The 15,149-nt window shown below is 54.8% G+C and overlaps 1 protein-coding gene across 5 annotated transcripts in view; it reads right to left on the reverse strand.

Annotated features, from left to right (window-relative positions):
- CCDC33 (coiled-coil domain containing 33) overlaps positions 1-11,157 on the reverse strand; it is a 74,620-nt gene extending 63,463 nt beyond the window's left edge. The window contains exons 1-5 of one of the 5 annotated variants that reach the window (XM_087856791.1): positions 10,971-11,157; positions 6,812-6,921; positions 5,144-5,260; positions 1,838-1,929; positions 520-640 (exon numbers count right to left, since the gene is read on the reverse strand). In XM_087856791.1, coding sequence (XP_087712917.1) covers positions 520-640; positions 1,838-1,929; positions 5,144-5,260; positions 6,812-6,904 — 423 coding nt within the window. In that variant the 5' untranslated portion in view covers positions 6,905-6,921; positions 10,971-11,157. The remainder of the gene's footprint in view (positions 1-519; positions 641-1,837; positions 1,930-5,143; positions 5,261-6,811; positions 6,922-10,970) is intronic. The other 4 variants (XM_087856793.1, XM_087856790.1, XM_087856794.1 and 1 more) reach the window with 4 other exon arrangements.
- Between the last annotated feature and the right edge of the window lie 3,992 nt (positions 11,158-15,149).

Consider the following 15,149-nt stretch of genomic DNA (forward strand, 5'->3'; position numbering starts at 1 on the left):
GCATTAAGTACGTTCACACTGTTGTATAACCATCACCACCATCTCTTTCTGGAACTTTCTCACCATCCCCAACAGGAAACTCTGTACCTATTAAACAAGAACACCCTACTGTCCCCTTCCCCCAGTCCCTGACAACCACCATTCTCCTTTCTGTCTCCATGAATCTGCTTACTCTAGGAACCTCGTCGAAGTGGCTTCAGACAATATTTGTCCTTTTGCATCTTCCCTCCTCTGATTTTTACAGCTCTGACAGTCTCTCCTGCTTTGTTGTTAGATCACGCATTATCTTGTGTTGGTGTTTGACCGTTTCATGCGTGTGATGCCTATCTTCACCAGACCAAGAGCGTCCCGAGGGCAGCTCCTCCATAGCACGGAGAGGCTTGGCTCCGGGTACGCAGCCAGGTTCAGTAAACTCCTTAATAGTTCAGGGACTAGCTGACTGAGGGAGTGACTCGACATGTGGGTGAGACACTAGAGGTACGAGCCCAATGACAGGGTGTGTGGGGGAAGGAGCCATACCTGAGGGCACCCGTTCTGGCTGACCCGAGGAACATCGAAGTGCATCACCGATGAGATAGGGAAGGAGAGTCGGGTGATGGGCAGCCCTATGAATGCCGGGTCCTGCTTTACCTGATTGACCCTGGGGAGGCAAGGAGAGAGGGGTCAGCCCATGAGTGCTGCAGGTTCCCCGTGCTCTTGGCTCCGTGGCTCAGCCCGGCAGCCAAGGGCTCCCACGCACATGGACTCTGGACTGATGTGAGAGAGGACGAGGGGCCAGGGGCCTGGATACCAGGACAGGGGATGGACACCCATCCTTCTGATCATTGGCCCAAGCTTTGGGAAAGCTCGTTCGGGTCAGGAGATGGGCTGCAGAGCCTAGGTTCCCTGCCCCATGACTTGGTGTGCCCTGGGCCACGTCTGAATGCCGCAGCTGCCCCCATCTTTAAAAAGCCTCGCCTTTGGAAGTCCTTGCCAGAATGACCCACCCCCGTGGTGGCAGTTCGAGGTTGGGCTTGGCTGGGCATGGAGGCTGCAAGGGCAGGATGTGGGGGGGGGGGGGGTTGGCGGTGTGAGTGTGTGCGCATGTGTGCATGTGCTGAGCTCTTAGGAGGGCTGTGAGTGAGTCAATCAGTCAGCTCCATTCCTCCAACAAGCAAGGAGTGCTCACAGGTCATTAGAATTCAACAGATGGTGTAGTGGAGTCCCGTTGGGCCATCAGAGTCAGTGGAAGTGACAGAGGCAGACAGCTGACCCCCAGGAGATGGTGCTGTCACAGAGGATGGTGCTGTGTGACCTCCAGTGGCCAAACTAGCCCAAATACCCTTCCTGAGGACTGCAAATCCCCCCAACCCCAAAGGTCGTCTGGGAAGGAGGGGCATGAACTTTGGCTGGGGCCAGGGAGACCCTCCGGAGGGTAAGGGAGAGGGACTCACAGGCAGAGCTAAAGGTTATGAAGTTCTGAGCTGATCCACAGGCTGTCTTCTTTGGGGACAACCACAGTCTGGAGCCTTGGCCCTGCACTAGAGTAGGAGGGGGGACTGTGGCTGCAGTGGGTGGGATGGGGAGGCAGGTTTAGAGGGGCTACGGACCTCCTCTCCTCCACATGCTGGCTTTTCTGCAGGCTGCTCTCAAGAAAGTTCTGAACTGCCCCTTTCCAGGGACCGTGGGCAACTTCCTGGGACTTCAGACCCAGTGGGAGGTTTGAAAGGCCTTGAGGAGGGCAGGTTTCTAGGGCTCCTGGAATCATGGCCTGTGGTAGCAATGACAGCCTTTCCCCTCCCCTGTCCTTGGCCCTCCCTGCCCTCCCCTTGCCCACACCCACCTGGGCCCCACTCACTTAAAGTCATTGTAGTTGGGGACCACCCTGGCAATAACCACCATGGGGTCTGCGCTGTTGACCAGGGGCTCATTGACTCCCCGGAGAAAGACCTGGGGAAGAAAGGAGGCAGGTGAGCCTTGGGTGGCTTTGAGCCCTCTTGGGGACAAGACCAACCCACCTGCCATCTTTTTCCCCAGTAATGAGCTCATCCCTGCCTCCATCCGTCTCATTTGGTTCTTTCTCTGCTTAAGGCCGCCCTCCTTCTGGCCCTGGTCTAGGCATTGGGAAGGCAGGGGGAGAAGACACAGATTCTGTCCCCATATACCTCCACTGTCATCCCAAGCAACTCCTGATAGGGCTCCTGGCCCTCACCCCTTACCTAACAAATGGGCTCCCACTCGCCCCTCAGCCCTCACCCTAACTTCCCCAGCTGTGATTCCTGTGGCTCCTTTTACTCCTCTGACCCCCACCACCGGCTTCTATTCTGTCCGCAACCCATCCCCTTTCCCAGGCAATTTGATACATGCTGGCAAAAACTGCTTTTGTAAAAATGAATTGGACCACGTCATTCCCCTGCTCGAGACCAATAATGACCGTCCTTCCGCTGTCCTTAGAATGAATTCTGTAATTCTTACCATCATGGCCAAGGCCTGCATGTGTTGGCCTTTCTGCCCTCGGCTCGCATCTCCACCAATCCCCAAGTTGTCCTATCCTCCGGCCTCTTCTGTCTCATCCTTCTACATGCTCACTTGTTTCTGCCTCAGGGTCTTTGCACGTGCTGATCCCGCTGCCTAGACTCCCCACCCCCACCCCCAGCAACTCAGTGGCTGGCTCCTTTTTTCCTTTAGAGCTTAAATGTCACGATCTCTGGCAGACTTCTGTGACCACTCTTACTAAAGCCGCCCACTCCATTCTCTTAGCCCCTGGATTGCCTCTTCATAGCGATCATCATGGCCTGTGTTCATTCTCATTACTCTCTTGTTCCTGTTCTGTCCATCTGACTAGAACCCAGGCTCCACAGACACGGGCACCATGTCTACCTTATTCACTGCTGTATCCCCAGCTATTAGCAAACAGCCTGGCACAGAGTAGGAGCTCAGTATGTGTTTTGGGGAGAAATGAGCTCCATTGATGAAGCAGAAAAGTGGAGGACAGGGGAGGGAGAGGCTGAGTGTGTTTCTGAGTGAGAGACAGAACCTCAGACTCCTGAGAGGGGAGGAGGAGGGGCCAGGCAGTGGCCTCAGGGAGGGGCTGGCCTTGAGCTGGTCTTGGAGGGTGGATGGGGGTCCTAATTACAAGGAACTCAGGGGAAAAAGCAGAATGAAGAAGGGACTGTGAACACAGCTGAGGGGCCACTCGCAATAGCTGGGTCACCTTGTCATCATGGCCAGTCCCCGCTCCACTCTGGGCCTTAGGATCCCAGCTTGTACACTGAGGGGTGGGACTATACTGTCCCCGGTCCTCCTAGTTCTGACCTTCGATGGGAGGAGAGTGCCTGGGAGTAGAGCTTGCTCTGGCTCGTCTCTCTTTCCTCCCCCCTGAGCACTTCCTCCTGGGCCCCTCTGCCAGGACCCATCTTGGCTGGTGGCCTGCAACTCCACACAGGTGTGAACCAGCAAGGCCTTAAAATAATAGTGCTTAGGGCCTTTCAGCGCTCCCTGGGGCCTCTGGAGACTGAATCCCTGCCCCAAATCCAAAGGACTGGATCTGATGCGGGTATTTCAAACTTCGGGTGGGGGTGGGGGTCTGGGCTGAGGGAGCCCATGGCAGAGCTGGCAGGCCCTCGCGCTCACAGGGACGCCAACAGGTGTAGGGGCGGAGGGCAGCTCTCCAAGGGTGCGGGGTGGAGGCTAATTTACACTAGTCCTCGCTGAATGGTCAGGTGTGAATGAGACAGCTGCCCAAGCACACGTGCTCATGACAGCCGGTGAGTAGCAGAAGCAATTTCTCTGCCCACTGTGCTCCCCAGTCTGCTCCCAGGACCGGAAGGGGGGACATCTGTGCTGGGGCCAGGGAGTGGGTGGAGTGCTGGAGACTCTACCAGGTAAGTCTGGGGGCTGCGTCAGAGTGGGCAGATCCTTCGTGGAGACCCCTGCAGGCCAGGCCAGGGTTCTGCTGGGTCTTAAAGGTATGGTCTTCTCCCTGTGGGGTGTGGCCTGGGGACAACAAGGCTAAGCTGTAGCCATTCTTCCTAGTTCTGTGTGTGTGTGTGTGTGTGTGTGTGTGTGTGTGTGTGTGTGTGTGTGTGTGAATTGCTGGCAGGTCTCAGGAAAGGGCTGATGTAAGAGGGAGGGAGATTGGACCAGAGGGAGCCTACAGGTCTGACACACACTAACATCCAAGGTGGCTGTGGGGAAGCAGAGATGGGGGTCAGGAGCTCTGGACTTCCACCCCAGACTCTCCTTGGGTCTTGGTGTCCCCAGCTGTGAAATGGGACTCAAGAACACTTCTTGTCCTGTCAGGCTTACAGTGCTGTAGGGTGGATCAGATCAGCCAGGCTGGGGCAGGGGAAGCCCAGAGCTTGGGCCTTCTTGGCTCCCTCCCCCCTCGTCATACTTAGACTGGTGCTGCATTTGAATCTGTCAACCCTGGGCAGTTGGAAGGCTGTGGGGGAAAGGGAGAGGGGGTAGGTTCCTGGACATCTTTCTAGAGCACTGCCCATCCTCCTGAAGCTCCTGAAAGGCTGAGGGTAGAAGGTTGGGGGTGGCATGTGTGGAAGCTAGGTCCGAGCTGGGCCAGGCCTGGAGTAAGCTATGTAAATGGTTGTCGAATGGGTGAATGAATGCCTGATTGGAAGGCCAGTCAAACCTCCTCAGAAATAGGACTCCAAGAAGAGGGGGGAGTCCCTAAAATTTGGGGGGTTGTAAGCCCTAGATCAGGGGTCACTACTTCAAGAAGGACAGAACAGGAGAGAAAACAGGAAAGGAATATGGGCCCAAATGGGGAGCTTTTCCTCCCTGCCACCCCCGTGAGATTCAGGCAGACGTAAGGCTTTGGAAGCCTCCCCTTCTCCATCCTTCCTGCGTGGGGTGTGGAGCAGAGCAAGAGATGGCCAGGTTAGGGCAGGACTGTGTGCCTGGAAATGCTGGGAACAGTTAGGCATCATTTTCTTCTCCATCCCTATCCCCATCATCACTGTCATCCCAGGGCTTGTCCTTCTCAAAGTACTTTGGCTGTTCTTGAAAGGCCCTGTGGGTTTCTTCCCCAGGCACCCTCTCTGCTTCCCAAAGTCAGGCCAACTGGAGGTGGTGAAGGGCAGGGCTTGGGGGCTGCTCAAACTTGCCCCCCACCCCTCCACCCTGCCCCGGGCCCCAGTCCTGGCACCTCCAGAGCTGTGTGCTTGCTGCCGACGTAGCGGGGGAAGAAGCTGCCCTTCCGCACCACGGTCGCATACAGCTGGGGCTTGGCAGTGGCTTCCTCAGCTTTTCCAGACTGGGCGGGCTGGGAACAGGGTGAGGGAAGAAGACACACAAGGAGAGTGATGATGGGGCAGCCCCTGGCCATAAATCCAGCCTCTGCAGACAATCACCTGGCATTGCTCCACTGGGGCTCCCAGCTGATAATTAAAGCTCATGGTCCCCGCGAGCCCTTCCAGGATCAATATAATAAATCTTCCCTTTTCTATTTGAATATTTCATCGCCCTCACAAGGACCACTGCCTGCCTGCGCTCTTTGTGAAGATGTGATAACAAGGCCTGGGTTGTAAGCGGCCAGAGAACCGGAAGGCCTGGGTGATGATCGCAGGATCACAGCTAGAGCGCTGAGCCTCCAGGTGAGTCACTCCTCTCTCTGGCCCTTCCCGGCCCTGCCTGCCCCAGGTTCCTCATCCAGGCTTAGGGAAGGGGCTTAAGGAAGGTAAAGACCCCAGGCCATGGCGGAGGAGGTCCTTGGAAAGAAGATAGGTGCGGCACTTGGTGGGAAGAAGGGAGGGGAACTCACCCAAACTGAGCACCCGCTACGTGGCAGGTACCTTGCTAGGGGCTTTATGCCCATTGTTGCATTTGATTGTCCAAATGCTTGCTCAGTGTCTCTCTATTTTGCTGATAAGAAGTGGGGGCCTAGGGGGTTAAGTAGCTTCCTATGGATATGTAGTTAGCAAGAGGCAGACCGGGGATAGGAACCCAGGCAATCTTGTATCACATTGTTCTTTACTCCAGACCACACTAGGGGTCTGGAGTGCACCTTAGGGGAAAGTAATGCTCTGTCATCTCTGGCCCAGTGCCTAGCACACAGTTGGTACTTACTAAGTACTTGAGCCATGAAAGAGTGAGTTCTCCCTTCCACCAATCAGCACTGGGGAGAGGGAGCGGGTGGGGGAGCTGTCCTGGGAAGTTCAGGCCACAGACTGAAGCTCCCTGCTCCAGGCTCCTGCCCAGTTGCCGACTAAGGGGTGCACTCCAGGGAGCACTTTCTCTCCCACCTGCCCCAAATCTCCTGGGCCTTCCTCCGCAAGGCCATGTGTGGCAGCACAGGAAGAACTGACCCGGGAGACAGGTGACCTGGGCTCACCCTCCACTCTGCTACTCATTTGCTCTGTCACCCAGGTTGAGAGGATTCCTCTCTCTGGGTCCCAGTCCTATGTATGCAAAATGTTATTCACCTTGAGGATTAGAGATCGAGTCTAGCCCAGGACCTGGGACGTAGTAGGTATTCTGTAAATACTGTATTTCCTTGGTTTTTAGAGCTATTCCCACTTTTAACATCCATGAAATCAGCATATATCTTTAATTGGTGTATTCACTTAATGTAGTAGATGTTCCATGCTAATGGGCTGTTTTACAGAGATGAATTTGGAGAATTCCAAATTCTCAGGAAATCATTCATGTCTACCTGCCAGGAGCTGGGTTTCCTGAGCCTCATATGGCCTAAGACTTGTCATACTGCAGGGTGAGCAGAGGAAGCTCTGAGGGAATAGTTGGGGGCATCAAGGTGGTTCCCACCTGCTCTCCCCTTACCTGTCCCAGGCCCCATGGGCCCAGGGTCCTGACTCACCTTTACCAGCTCAAAGTGGTAGGGATGGAAGACACGCAGGTACTTGATAGGGATTTGGTAGGACAACAGCTCCTCTTTCTTTTTATTGTCCATCACCTTGAGGACCACATCTTGAGAGAGAAAAAATGAGCACAGGGTCAAAACAGGGCTTAGCTGACCAGTGTCATTCCCAGTGAAGTGAGCCAGTGGGAGATGAGATGTTGCCAAGAGCAGGGAGCAGGGGCCCTGCTGAGGAACCAACATGAACGTGTGCACATGTGACACACACACACACACACACACACACACACACACACACACCTTCACAAGCGCTGTTTGAGCCCCAGCCCAGGGCAAGTCTCCAAGCTAGGTGCTGTTAGGATCCAAAGATGCAATTCTTTCCTGTGGTTCAGAAACTCCCATCCCAGAGATGGACACACCCAGAATGGAGCCCCCATGTCAAGAGACACACGTATGCTGGAACAGAGACATGCACACAAGCAGGAATAGTACCCCTTCCTAGGAGCTGCTTCCCTTAGTCACAGACACTCTCTCACCAGCTCCTCAGGCAGGAAGGGAAGGGCTTATCTCCCACATGTTGCAAATGGAGAAACTGAGTCTCAGTAAGGAAACGGGATCTGCTCAAGAAACCTTTCAATACAAATATCAACAAATTCTACTCCAAGGAAATGAAAACTAGTCTAATACTAAGAACAACGCACCACTTAGAAAACTCCCTCCAAAGAGTCTACATTTTGTCATAAAATGCATGAACTTCAGGGTGACCTCTGAGGAGAATTCCAATGACCTGGAAGTAATCATGGCAATCCTGCTCAGTGAGCACCTGATGTGTGCCAGATATGGGGATGGGTGCTCCTGAGTCACTATTCCAACAAATCCCCACTGCAGTCCCTCAAGTCGGAATCATCATCTCTGTTTTTAAAATGTGATTAGTGGAGCTGAGAGAGGTTAAATAACTTAATCACCATCACAGAGAGAGTAAATGGCTGATGGGAGAGGCTGGGCTTGTGATCCCGGAGGCATCTTTCCACTCTGGAAGTCTGTGGTTTGAGGAAGAAGAGGAGATGGGGAAAGAGGAAAAGAAGGAGGGAGGAGGGGGAGAGAGAATAAGAGAGATGGAAGAAGAAAGGATCTAAAAGATCTAGAGAAAAATGGGAAGGGAGGATGGGAAGGACATGTGTACCTGATGGAGACTGGAGTAGACCCTTGCCCTTTGCCTCTTTCTTGAGACAAGGACATATCAGCACCACGGACAGCTGCCGGTGGCGTAGGTCTAGGTCACTTGGAGCTGGGTGGGTCATTTGCATTTTTTAAAAGATTTTATTTATTCATTTGAAAGAGAGAAAGTGAGCACAAGCAGAGGGAGAGGGAGAGGCAGGCAGCCTGCTGAGCAGGGAATCTGATGTAGGGCTTGATCCCAGAATCCTGAGACCATGACCGTAGCTGAAGACAGTCGCTTAACTGACTGAGCCACCTGGTGCCCCTGGGTGGGTCATTGGGATGAGTGTGTGGAGGAGGAGGAGGAGCATTTACTAATTACTCTTCCTTTCTTCCTCTTCCCCACAGCTACTCTGGATACATAGAGGGAAAGACACTTGCCAAAGTCCCTCAAGAGCTGGCCATATGGGATCTGTGCTAAAAGGAAAGAAAGGGAAATGGCAACCCAAAAGACTTGAGGTTACCTTGAAGGAAGTAGAGTGAGACAAGGATATGAAGTGAGCAGACCTGGGTTCTATACTAACATACCAACTTGCTCTGTGACCTTTAGTCAGTCACTTAACCTCTCTGAGCTTCATGTTCCTGCTCTGCAAAATGTTAATATTTTAAAAAAGAGAAACCTTGTCCCTCTCCCACTATTGTTGCAGGGAGGGAAATGTGTTTTTCAAGCTATGAAATTCTAAGCAAATGCTCCTTGTAGCTGTCACTATTTTCCTCCTCATTAACCATCTGTAGTGCTCCGTATCCTCACCCAGCCCTGAGCAGAACTGAAAAAACTCAGCTGGAGGATTCCAGTGCTCCCAGCCAAAGCTTCAGCAGTAGCTGTGGAAGCTGTAGCCCCTCATGGCCACTACCCATGGGTCCTGAGTCCCCAAATCTGGTTGGAATTTGCTGAGGCTGGAGAAGGGGTGAGTGTCTTGCATTTTTCCCCCTACCCCAATCTTCGGAGCTCTGTGTGGGCAGCCAGCAGATGAGCTGTAATTGGGGGGAATGGACAGCCATCCCTCCCTGTTCCTGTCTCCATGCTACAAACACGCTTCATCAGCTTCTTCTCTGGGCACTGTGCCCCTCCGGCCTCCCACGGCTCCCTTTGTGTGGCCAACAAGCCATTTCTGCCTCCTGCCTGCTTTGGCCCTGACATGGGTCTGCAACTCCCCTTTGCTTTTCATTAACACCTCCTTGAGTTACCTCCTCCCCTCCCCGCCACCTCTTGGCTTGGCCCCCATCTCTCCCACCCCCACCACAGACATCACCACAGCAACCGGTTCCAACCAGGTTTCAACGAGCATCCAGCTACTTCAATCTGTAAAGAGGCGCCTGCCAATATTCCGCCTATCCAGGAGGCCTTCCCTACCCTCTTGTTCTTTCTGCAGTGAGGCCTGTCCCCTCTCTGCTGCACAGATGGGCCCCAAGGCCACTGACTTATCATGTCCTTTCCTATAGTCACCCCAAATGTGCAGAGCTGAAGGTGGGATCCCAGCCCAGGTCCACTCACCACAACTCCTAACTTCCTGTCTGCCACTAGATGCATGCACACACACAGGTACTGTCAGGCACACACCACCTCCCAGATAACTCTAGGCACACACACAATGCACTGTTGCAGCACACACACACGACACACAAACATGCAAGTCTATGGCATAGTCACAAGCATGTACTCACACACACCACTTTCACACATACACATGGGCCAGCAGGCAGGCATTCAAAAACACACACACACACACACACACACACACACACACACGCATGCATGAAGTCCTAGGCCAATTTTTCCTCCTCTTCCATATATTCTTAATTCACCCCAGCAGCCCCACCTATCGCTTTATAGTCAGAAAAATATCCTCTGGTTTGACCCACAACTAGCTTCTTCCCCTTTTATTGATGTGCTTTCTCATGCTTTGCTTCTCTTCTCTTCCTCCATCTTTAGCAGCTGGCTTTCTTTTCTTCATGAGGCAGACAGGAGTTCTAAGCCCCTAGTGAGATTTCAAGGGGAGAGGTAAAGCTGGTCCTCTGAGGGAAGGACCACCAGCCAGACGGGAGCCTGAGGTTCTTCTGACTTGATAAGAGCAGAGATGTTGTGGGCACCAGTGGGTGTGTGCTGACTAAGCCTGATGCCAGTGCCCACAGCTGTCCTGGCACCTGCCAGTCAATACTCCTGTGTGCCCAGCCTGAGCTCTCACCCAAAAGCGGAAACCACGAGCACACACACATACACATGAATGCCTGTACCTGGAGATTTCGGTATGAGCCCTGCCTTGAAAAACTTAAATTACCTCCAGTGTTAGAATTTGCTAAAAGACAGGGACTGGAAAGGCTTTTGGGGGTGGAGGGCAAGAAGTAGTAGGCAGTTTCTACAAGAGTGCACTGTGGACCTCAGCAAGCACAGGGGGACTGCTATCTGACAGTGGGCAGTGCTGGGGAGACAGGGCAGGATAAGGAGCCATTCTAGGGAAGCAGTGTGAACCCTGGAGCTGCAGTGAGAGCATGTATGCTGATCCTAGGTCCTCCACTTACTGATTGCATGAGCTTGAGCCAGTTATTTAAATTCCTGAACCTCAGTGTTCCCATCTAAGCAATGGGAGCATCGTGGCTTCTCCCAGGAGGTGTGACCCCAATGAGTGATGTGTGGGGATGTGCCAGGAAGCTGTAATGTGCTGTTTCAGTGGGAGATGGTAGTAATAGCAACCATGAAAATGATAACAGCAGCCATAAAAAGATAAGCTTTCATTGTCTGGAAAATTCATTTATGTGGAACAACTCATTTTTCGAGCAGACTGAGGAGATGAGGCATGACAGTATTATGATTTTTTTTTTCTTTAAAGTGCTTTTAACTGAGCCCAAAGAGGTGTTCAGGTGGCTTCCAGCTGAGTTGAGAGGAAGCTTGCCTCTGCCTCACACCCCTCCCGTGCACACCAGCCACCAACCCCTGCCTCACCTTCTCGTCCGGCCTCCTCAGCTTGGAGCTCCACTTTGACCGTGTCCCCCCAGATGGGTGCTGTAGTGGGCTCAGAGGTCACAGATGTGACTGCCTTAGCATTCTGGTTCTTTGTATCCTCAGATGTGGTTTTCCTGGGGGGGGAGGAGCAGGTTGAGTCAGAGGAAGTGTGTCCTGCCTGCTGCTCACCCCTCCTGGACACACTGTCCATAAATCTGAGCAAAGGGTGGACAAAGATTGAAGAGCTCCCTCCCAGGCAGACACGTTCCTATCATCCCAGGCCCAGGGGACGCTGGGTCTCTCTCCTCAGCTGCTCTGCCTGCCCGGTGACCACACTGTCTTGCTGACCACCGCTGAGGCCTTCAAGTGGACTCAGGCGCCAGAAGCCAGGGGAGCAGATGGGAGCAGGGATAGACGCCTTGCCTGTCTGACTTCCTGCCCCCTGCCTGGGCAGGGCTCCCCAGCAGACGCCTGTGTGCACGGACTCCCCATCCTGATTCTCTTCTCTACGGTCTGTTCAGTGGGAGGAAGTCTCTGGGCAGGGCGGCTGTGTGGTGCCCGCCTGGCTGGCTTCTCCTTTGACCTTCATTTCCCTAAGCTGCTGGCCCAGATTCCCAAGGCTCAGCCCAGCTTCCCGGGGCCTGAACCTTTCAGTGGAGCACACGCAAGCTACGGCCTTCTGCAGCACCCATGGTGTGCAGGGCCCTGGGCTGGAGACTGGGAGCTGGGCATGGGACAGGGCAGGGGGCAGTGAGGAGTCGTGCAGGGCCAAGCCATCCAAGGTGAGGCGGGAGCTGGGGCCCTCTGCCACCCAGTGCATCCCACAGGTATCTGAGTTAAGTGTTCCTGAGCTCCCGAGCCATCAAACAGTTCAATGAGAGAGTTAACACTCCTGTGGAGGAGGTTATTATGTTGGGGCTGTAAATGCCACTGCCGCATTAACTGTAGCAATCACGGGTGAGGAATCATCCCAGAGCCTAGAGCCGGGGAGCCGCACCGCGTACTCGGGAGGGGGAGGTGCCGCCGAAGGTTCCCCGGGCAGAAGCACAGATGGTGTCCTCACCAGGCTGGGACCCACCCCTGGAGGCCCCCAAAGGGAGTGTGGGGCAGGCGAGTTGGCCCAGCAGCTCAGAGCCAGTGTGCCCCATATGGCAGCTAAACCAGCCCATGGCCTTCCCAGCCCATCCTACTGTCCTCCAGGAAGCCTTGTGGCTCCCCCCACCCCCCAGGTCCTCACTGCTCCTTCTGTCCTCGGGACATGAGTGACATAGCAGCCTGGATCTTTGCTCCCCAGTTGTCTACAGGACTCCTGTGGACAACCATTCTTGGAGAGTCCTGTCTCCAACTCCTGCGGTCAACTGAAAACTCCCCTCTGCTTCGGTGAGAGGCAGTCCGGCGTGATGATGACAACAGGGTCCCTGGAGTTCCAAATCCTAGCTCTGCCCCTTAGTAGCTGTGTCACTTTGGCAAGGTACGTAATCCTGCTGTGCTTTACTTCCTTCGTCTGTGAAATGGGGTTGATAGTGCAGGGCTGTGGTGGGCATGAAATGAATTAATAGGTGTAAAGCACTTGACATATTGTTAAGTGCCACAACGCTGTTAATAGTAATAATCATAATCATTTTAATTGTCCTTGGCCTGGTGTCCCCCCATCTTGACCCCAACTCCAGGTCTATAACGGGGGTCTCTGGCTGCTGTGACCAAGGTGTGGAGTCCTGGAGAGAATACCAGCTTCAGAGCCGCACACAACTGGGGCTGAGCCCACAGTTAACTCTTGACCAGGCTCCCTGACCTCTCTGAGCCTCAGCGTCCTGCTCTGTAGGTGGGCCCTCCCTCCCAGGACGGTTATAAGGACTGGGAAGAAAGCATGTTAAGCTCCTGGCACACAGAAAGCCCCAGTTCATGTTATTCTCTCCTCTGTGAAACAAGCTGGGTGTTTCTCCAAGGTCGCTGACCCAGGGCAGCCTGGCAGGGGCCAGGGAGCACGGAGGGAGGGCTGAGATGTGGAGGGGCCCGCCTCCCAGACACATCGCCTCTCCACACCTGCAAAGGGGGCCCCTCTGGCTCAGGCGTGTGTGGGAGGCTGCCAGGCTGGAGAGAAGAAGGCATTGAGGTTGGGAGGTATTGGAGCTCGCTTCCTTCCGACATGGTGACCCCTGCTAACTTAGGGGTGCAATGGGAGCCCCTCTCCTGCCACCCTGGGCCTTGCACTCCGTGTCAGGACAAAGTCAGTCCTCTACACCGCAAACACCCAGCCTGCTCCTGCACGGGCATGTGGTGTTGTGTGTCCCTGGAGCTTGCCAGCACCCGGAGAGGACAGACACCGGGGTGAAGAGGGGACCTGAATCACAAGCTCTACAGTGACAGACCTCAGGTTGGAACCCAGGACTGTACTTGCCAGCCTGTCTTCCACCCTCCCGAGAGGACTTCAGCCCCTCATCCCCTCCCTTTCTCTCACAAGCTCCTGGTAAGAGGGATTCCAGGTGGAAAGAGATGGGGACGGGGCGAGGGACAAGGCCAGGGGAGGCTGCTGGTGATGACTCTGCTTAGGCATGGAAGGGGTTAAGCAAGCATCCCTTTCCTCCCTTCCCTCCACACACACCAAAGAGGTCTGTCAGGGCTAGGTGAGTGGAGGGGAAATAACACAGGAGGGGTGAAAGCCCCCGGGAAAGAGGGAGGCTTTTAGCAGGTGGAGGGAGGCTGTCAGGGTAATGGCTTTTCCTGGCACAGCTGACTCCTTCAGGCCTTGATGCTATTCTAGAAACTGGAGATCTAGAGGGGTGAAGGGGGCCAGCTCACTCCTTGCTCCGAGTCCCCACTCTGCACCCCCAGCTGGGTGCATGGGAGGCTGTGTTCTAGGACCCCCCAGCCCCTGATGGGGCTCAGGTCTCCCAGTGCAGTTTTAGAGCCCAGGGGGTCTCTTCAGGACCTGCCCCCACATGGCCCAGCTGCAAGAGGGGGATCCTCCCTCCCGTCCCTAAAGCCCTGGCCTGGCTCTAGCACACAGGCCCCAGGGGAGCTGCCGGGTGCTGCCTGCTGTCCTGGGGCTCAGACTTAATCCAGCCATGGCTGCGGCAGGGGGGGGGGGCAGTCACACCAGAATGGAGCCGGGGTTGGGTTCAGAGGCACAGTTTAGCAATCCTGGGTCCCAAGCTGCCAGGAAAAGGAAACCTGTCTCTGCCAGCTCCTCCCCTCCTCAGCGCACTGGAAGGATAGATGGATGTTTGGCAAACCAGCCAGGAGGCTCCAGGGTTCCCACCCAAGCAGGGGCTGGGGGTGAGGCCCAAGCACATCTGTGAGTGGGAAGGAAGAAGATGGATTTTGCTTCTTTCTCTGAAGCTGTAACTAAAGGAGATGCATGGTCTGGTCCCCAGGGGCTGCAGCTGTCAGGGAGGTGAGCAGTGGGGAAGCAAGGGGCCCTGATGGAGAGGGTGAGTTAAGGTCCTGAGCTTCTCCCCCACCGGCCACCCAGCCTCTGAAATGCTCTCTAGAGCACACACCTCTAGGGGTAGGACCTGGTGTGCCATTGTCCCTGCCTCCAGGGAGCCTCCCTGACCAGCCTCTCCTCTGCTTCCCCTCCCCCAGCACAAGCATGTGTGTTTGTGTGTGCTCGGACACAGGCTTCTCCGGGGAGGTTTGTGTGCCACACTATCCCCCATCCCCATTCCCCCTCCCCCTGCCACCTCCCAGGTCTCTAAGCTGCCCCCCTGCACTTGCTCTGGCTGTCGGCTTGGTCTGCCCACCTCCTCAAGGTATCAGAGCACGAACAACTGTCAAGGTCTGGCCTCCCCCAGGGCAGGGCTTTGGAAACCCGGGATGCAGACCACTGGCTTGTCCTGACTGTCAATCCCAGGACAGCCCCCAGGAGATCAAGGGGAGGGGGGATCCCAATTTGGGTCCGTTCAGGCTGCTGGGGTCCTGGCTCAGCAGGACCCTGAATCCTGAAAGACCAGAGGGATGTTCCTGGAAGCGCTGAGGAAGGAGATGGTCAGGCAGAATAAGGATAGACAAAGGGCAGAACCTTTAGGGGGATGGATGGTAGAACAAGAGGTTTTGCAATCTTTTGACCCAGTTCTGCACAGTCCTGTTGCTTGCTCACCGGGGAAGTTGAGAGACAGGTGAGGAAACAGGTTCAGATTGAGATCCCTCCAGGCCAGTTGCCAGGTGTGTCATGATTGG

Source organism: Ursus americanus, chromosome 28, assembly GCF_024610735.1.
Source record: "Ursus americanus isolate L20-20 chromosome 28, mUrsAme1.1.p, whole genome shotgun sequence".
In the NCBI taxonomy this organism is placed as follows: Eukaryota; Metazoa; Chordata; class Mammalia; order Carnivora; family Ursidae; genus Ursus; species Ursus americanus.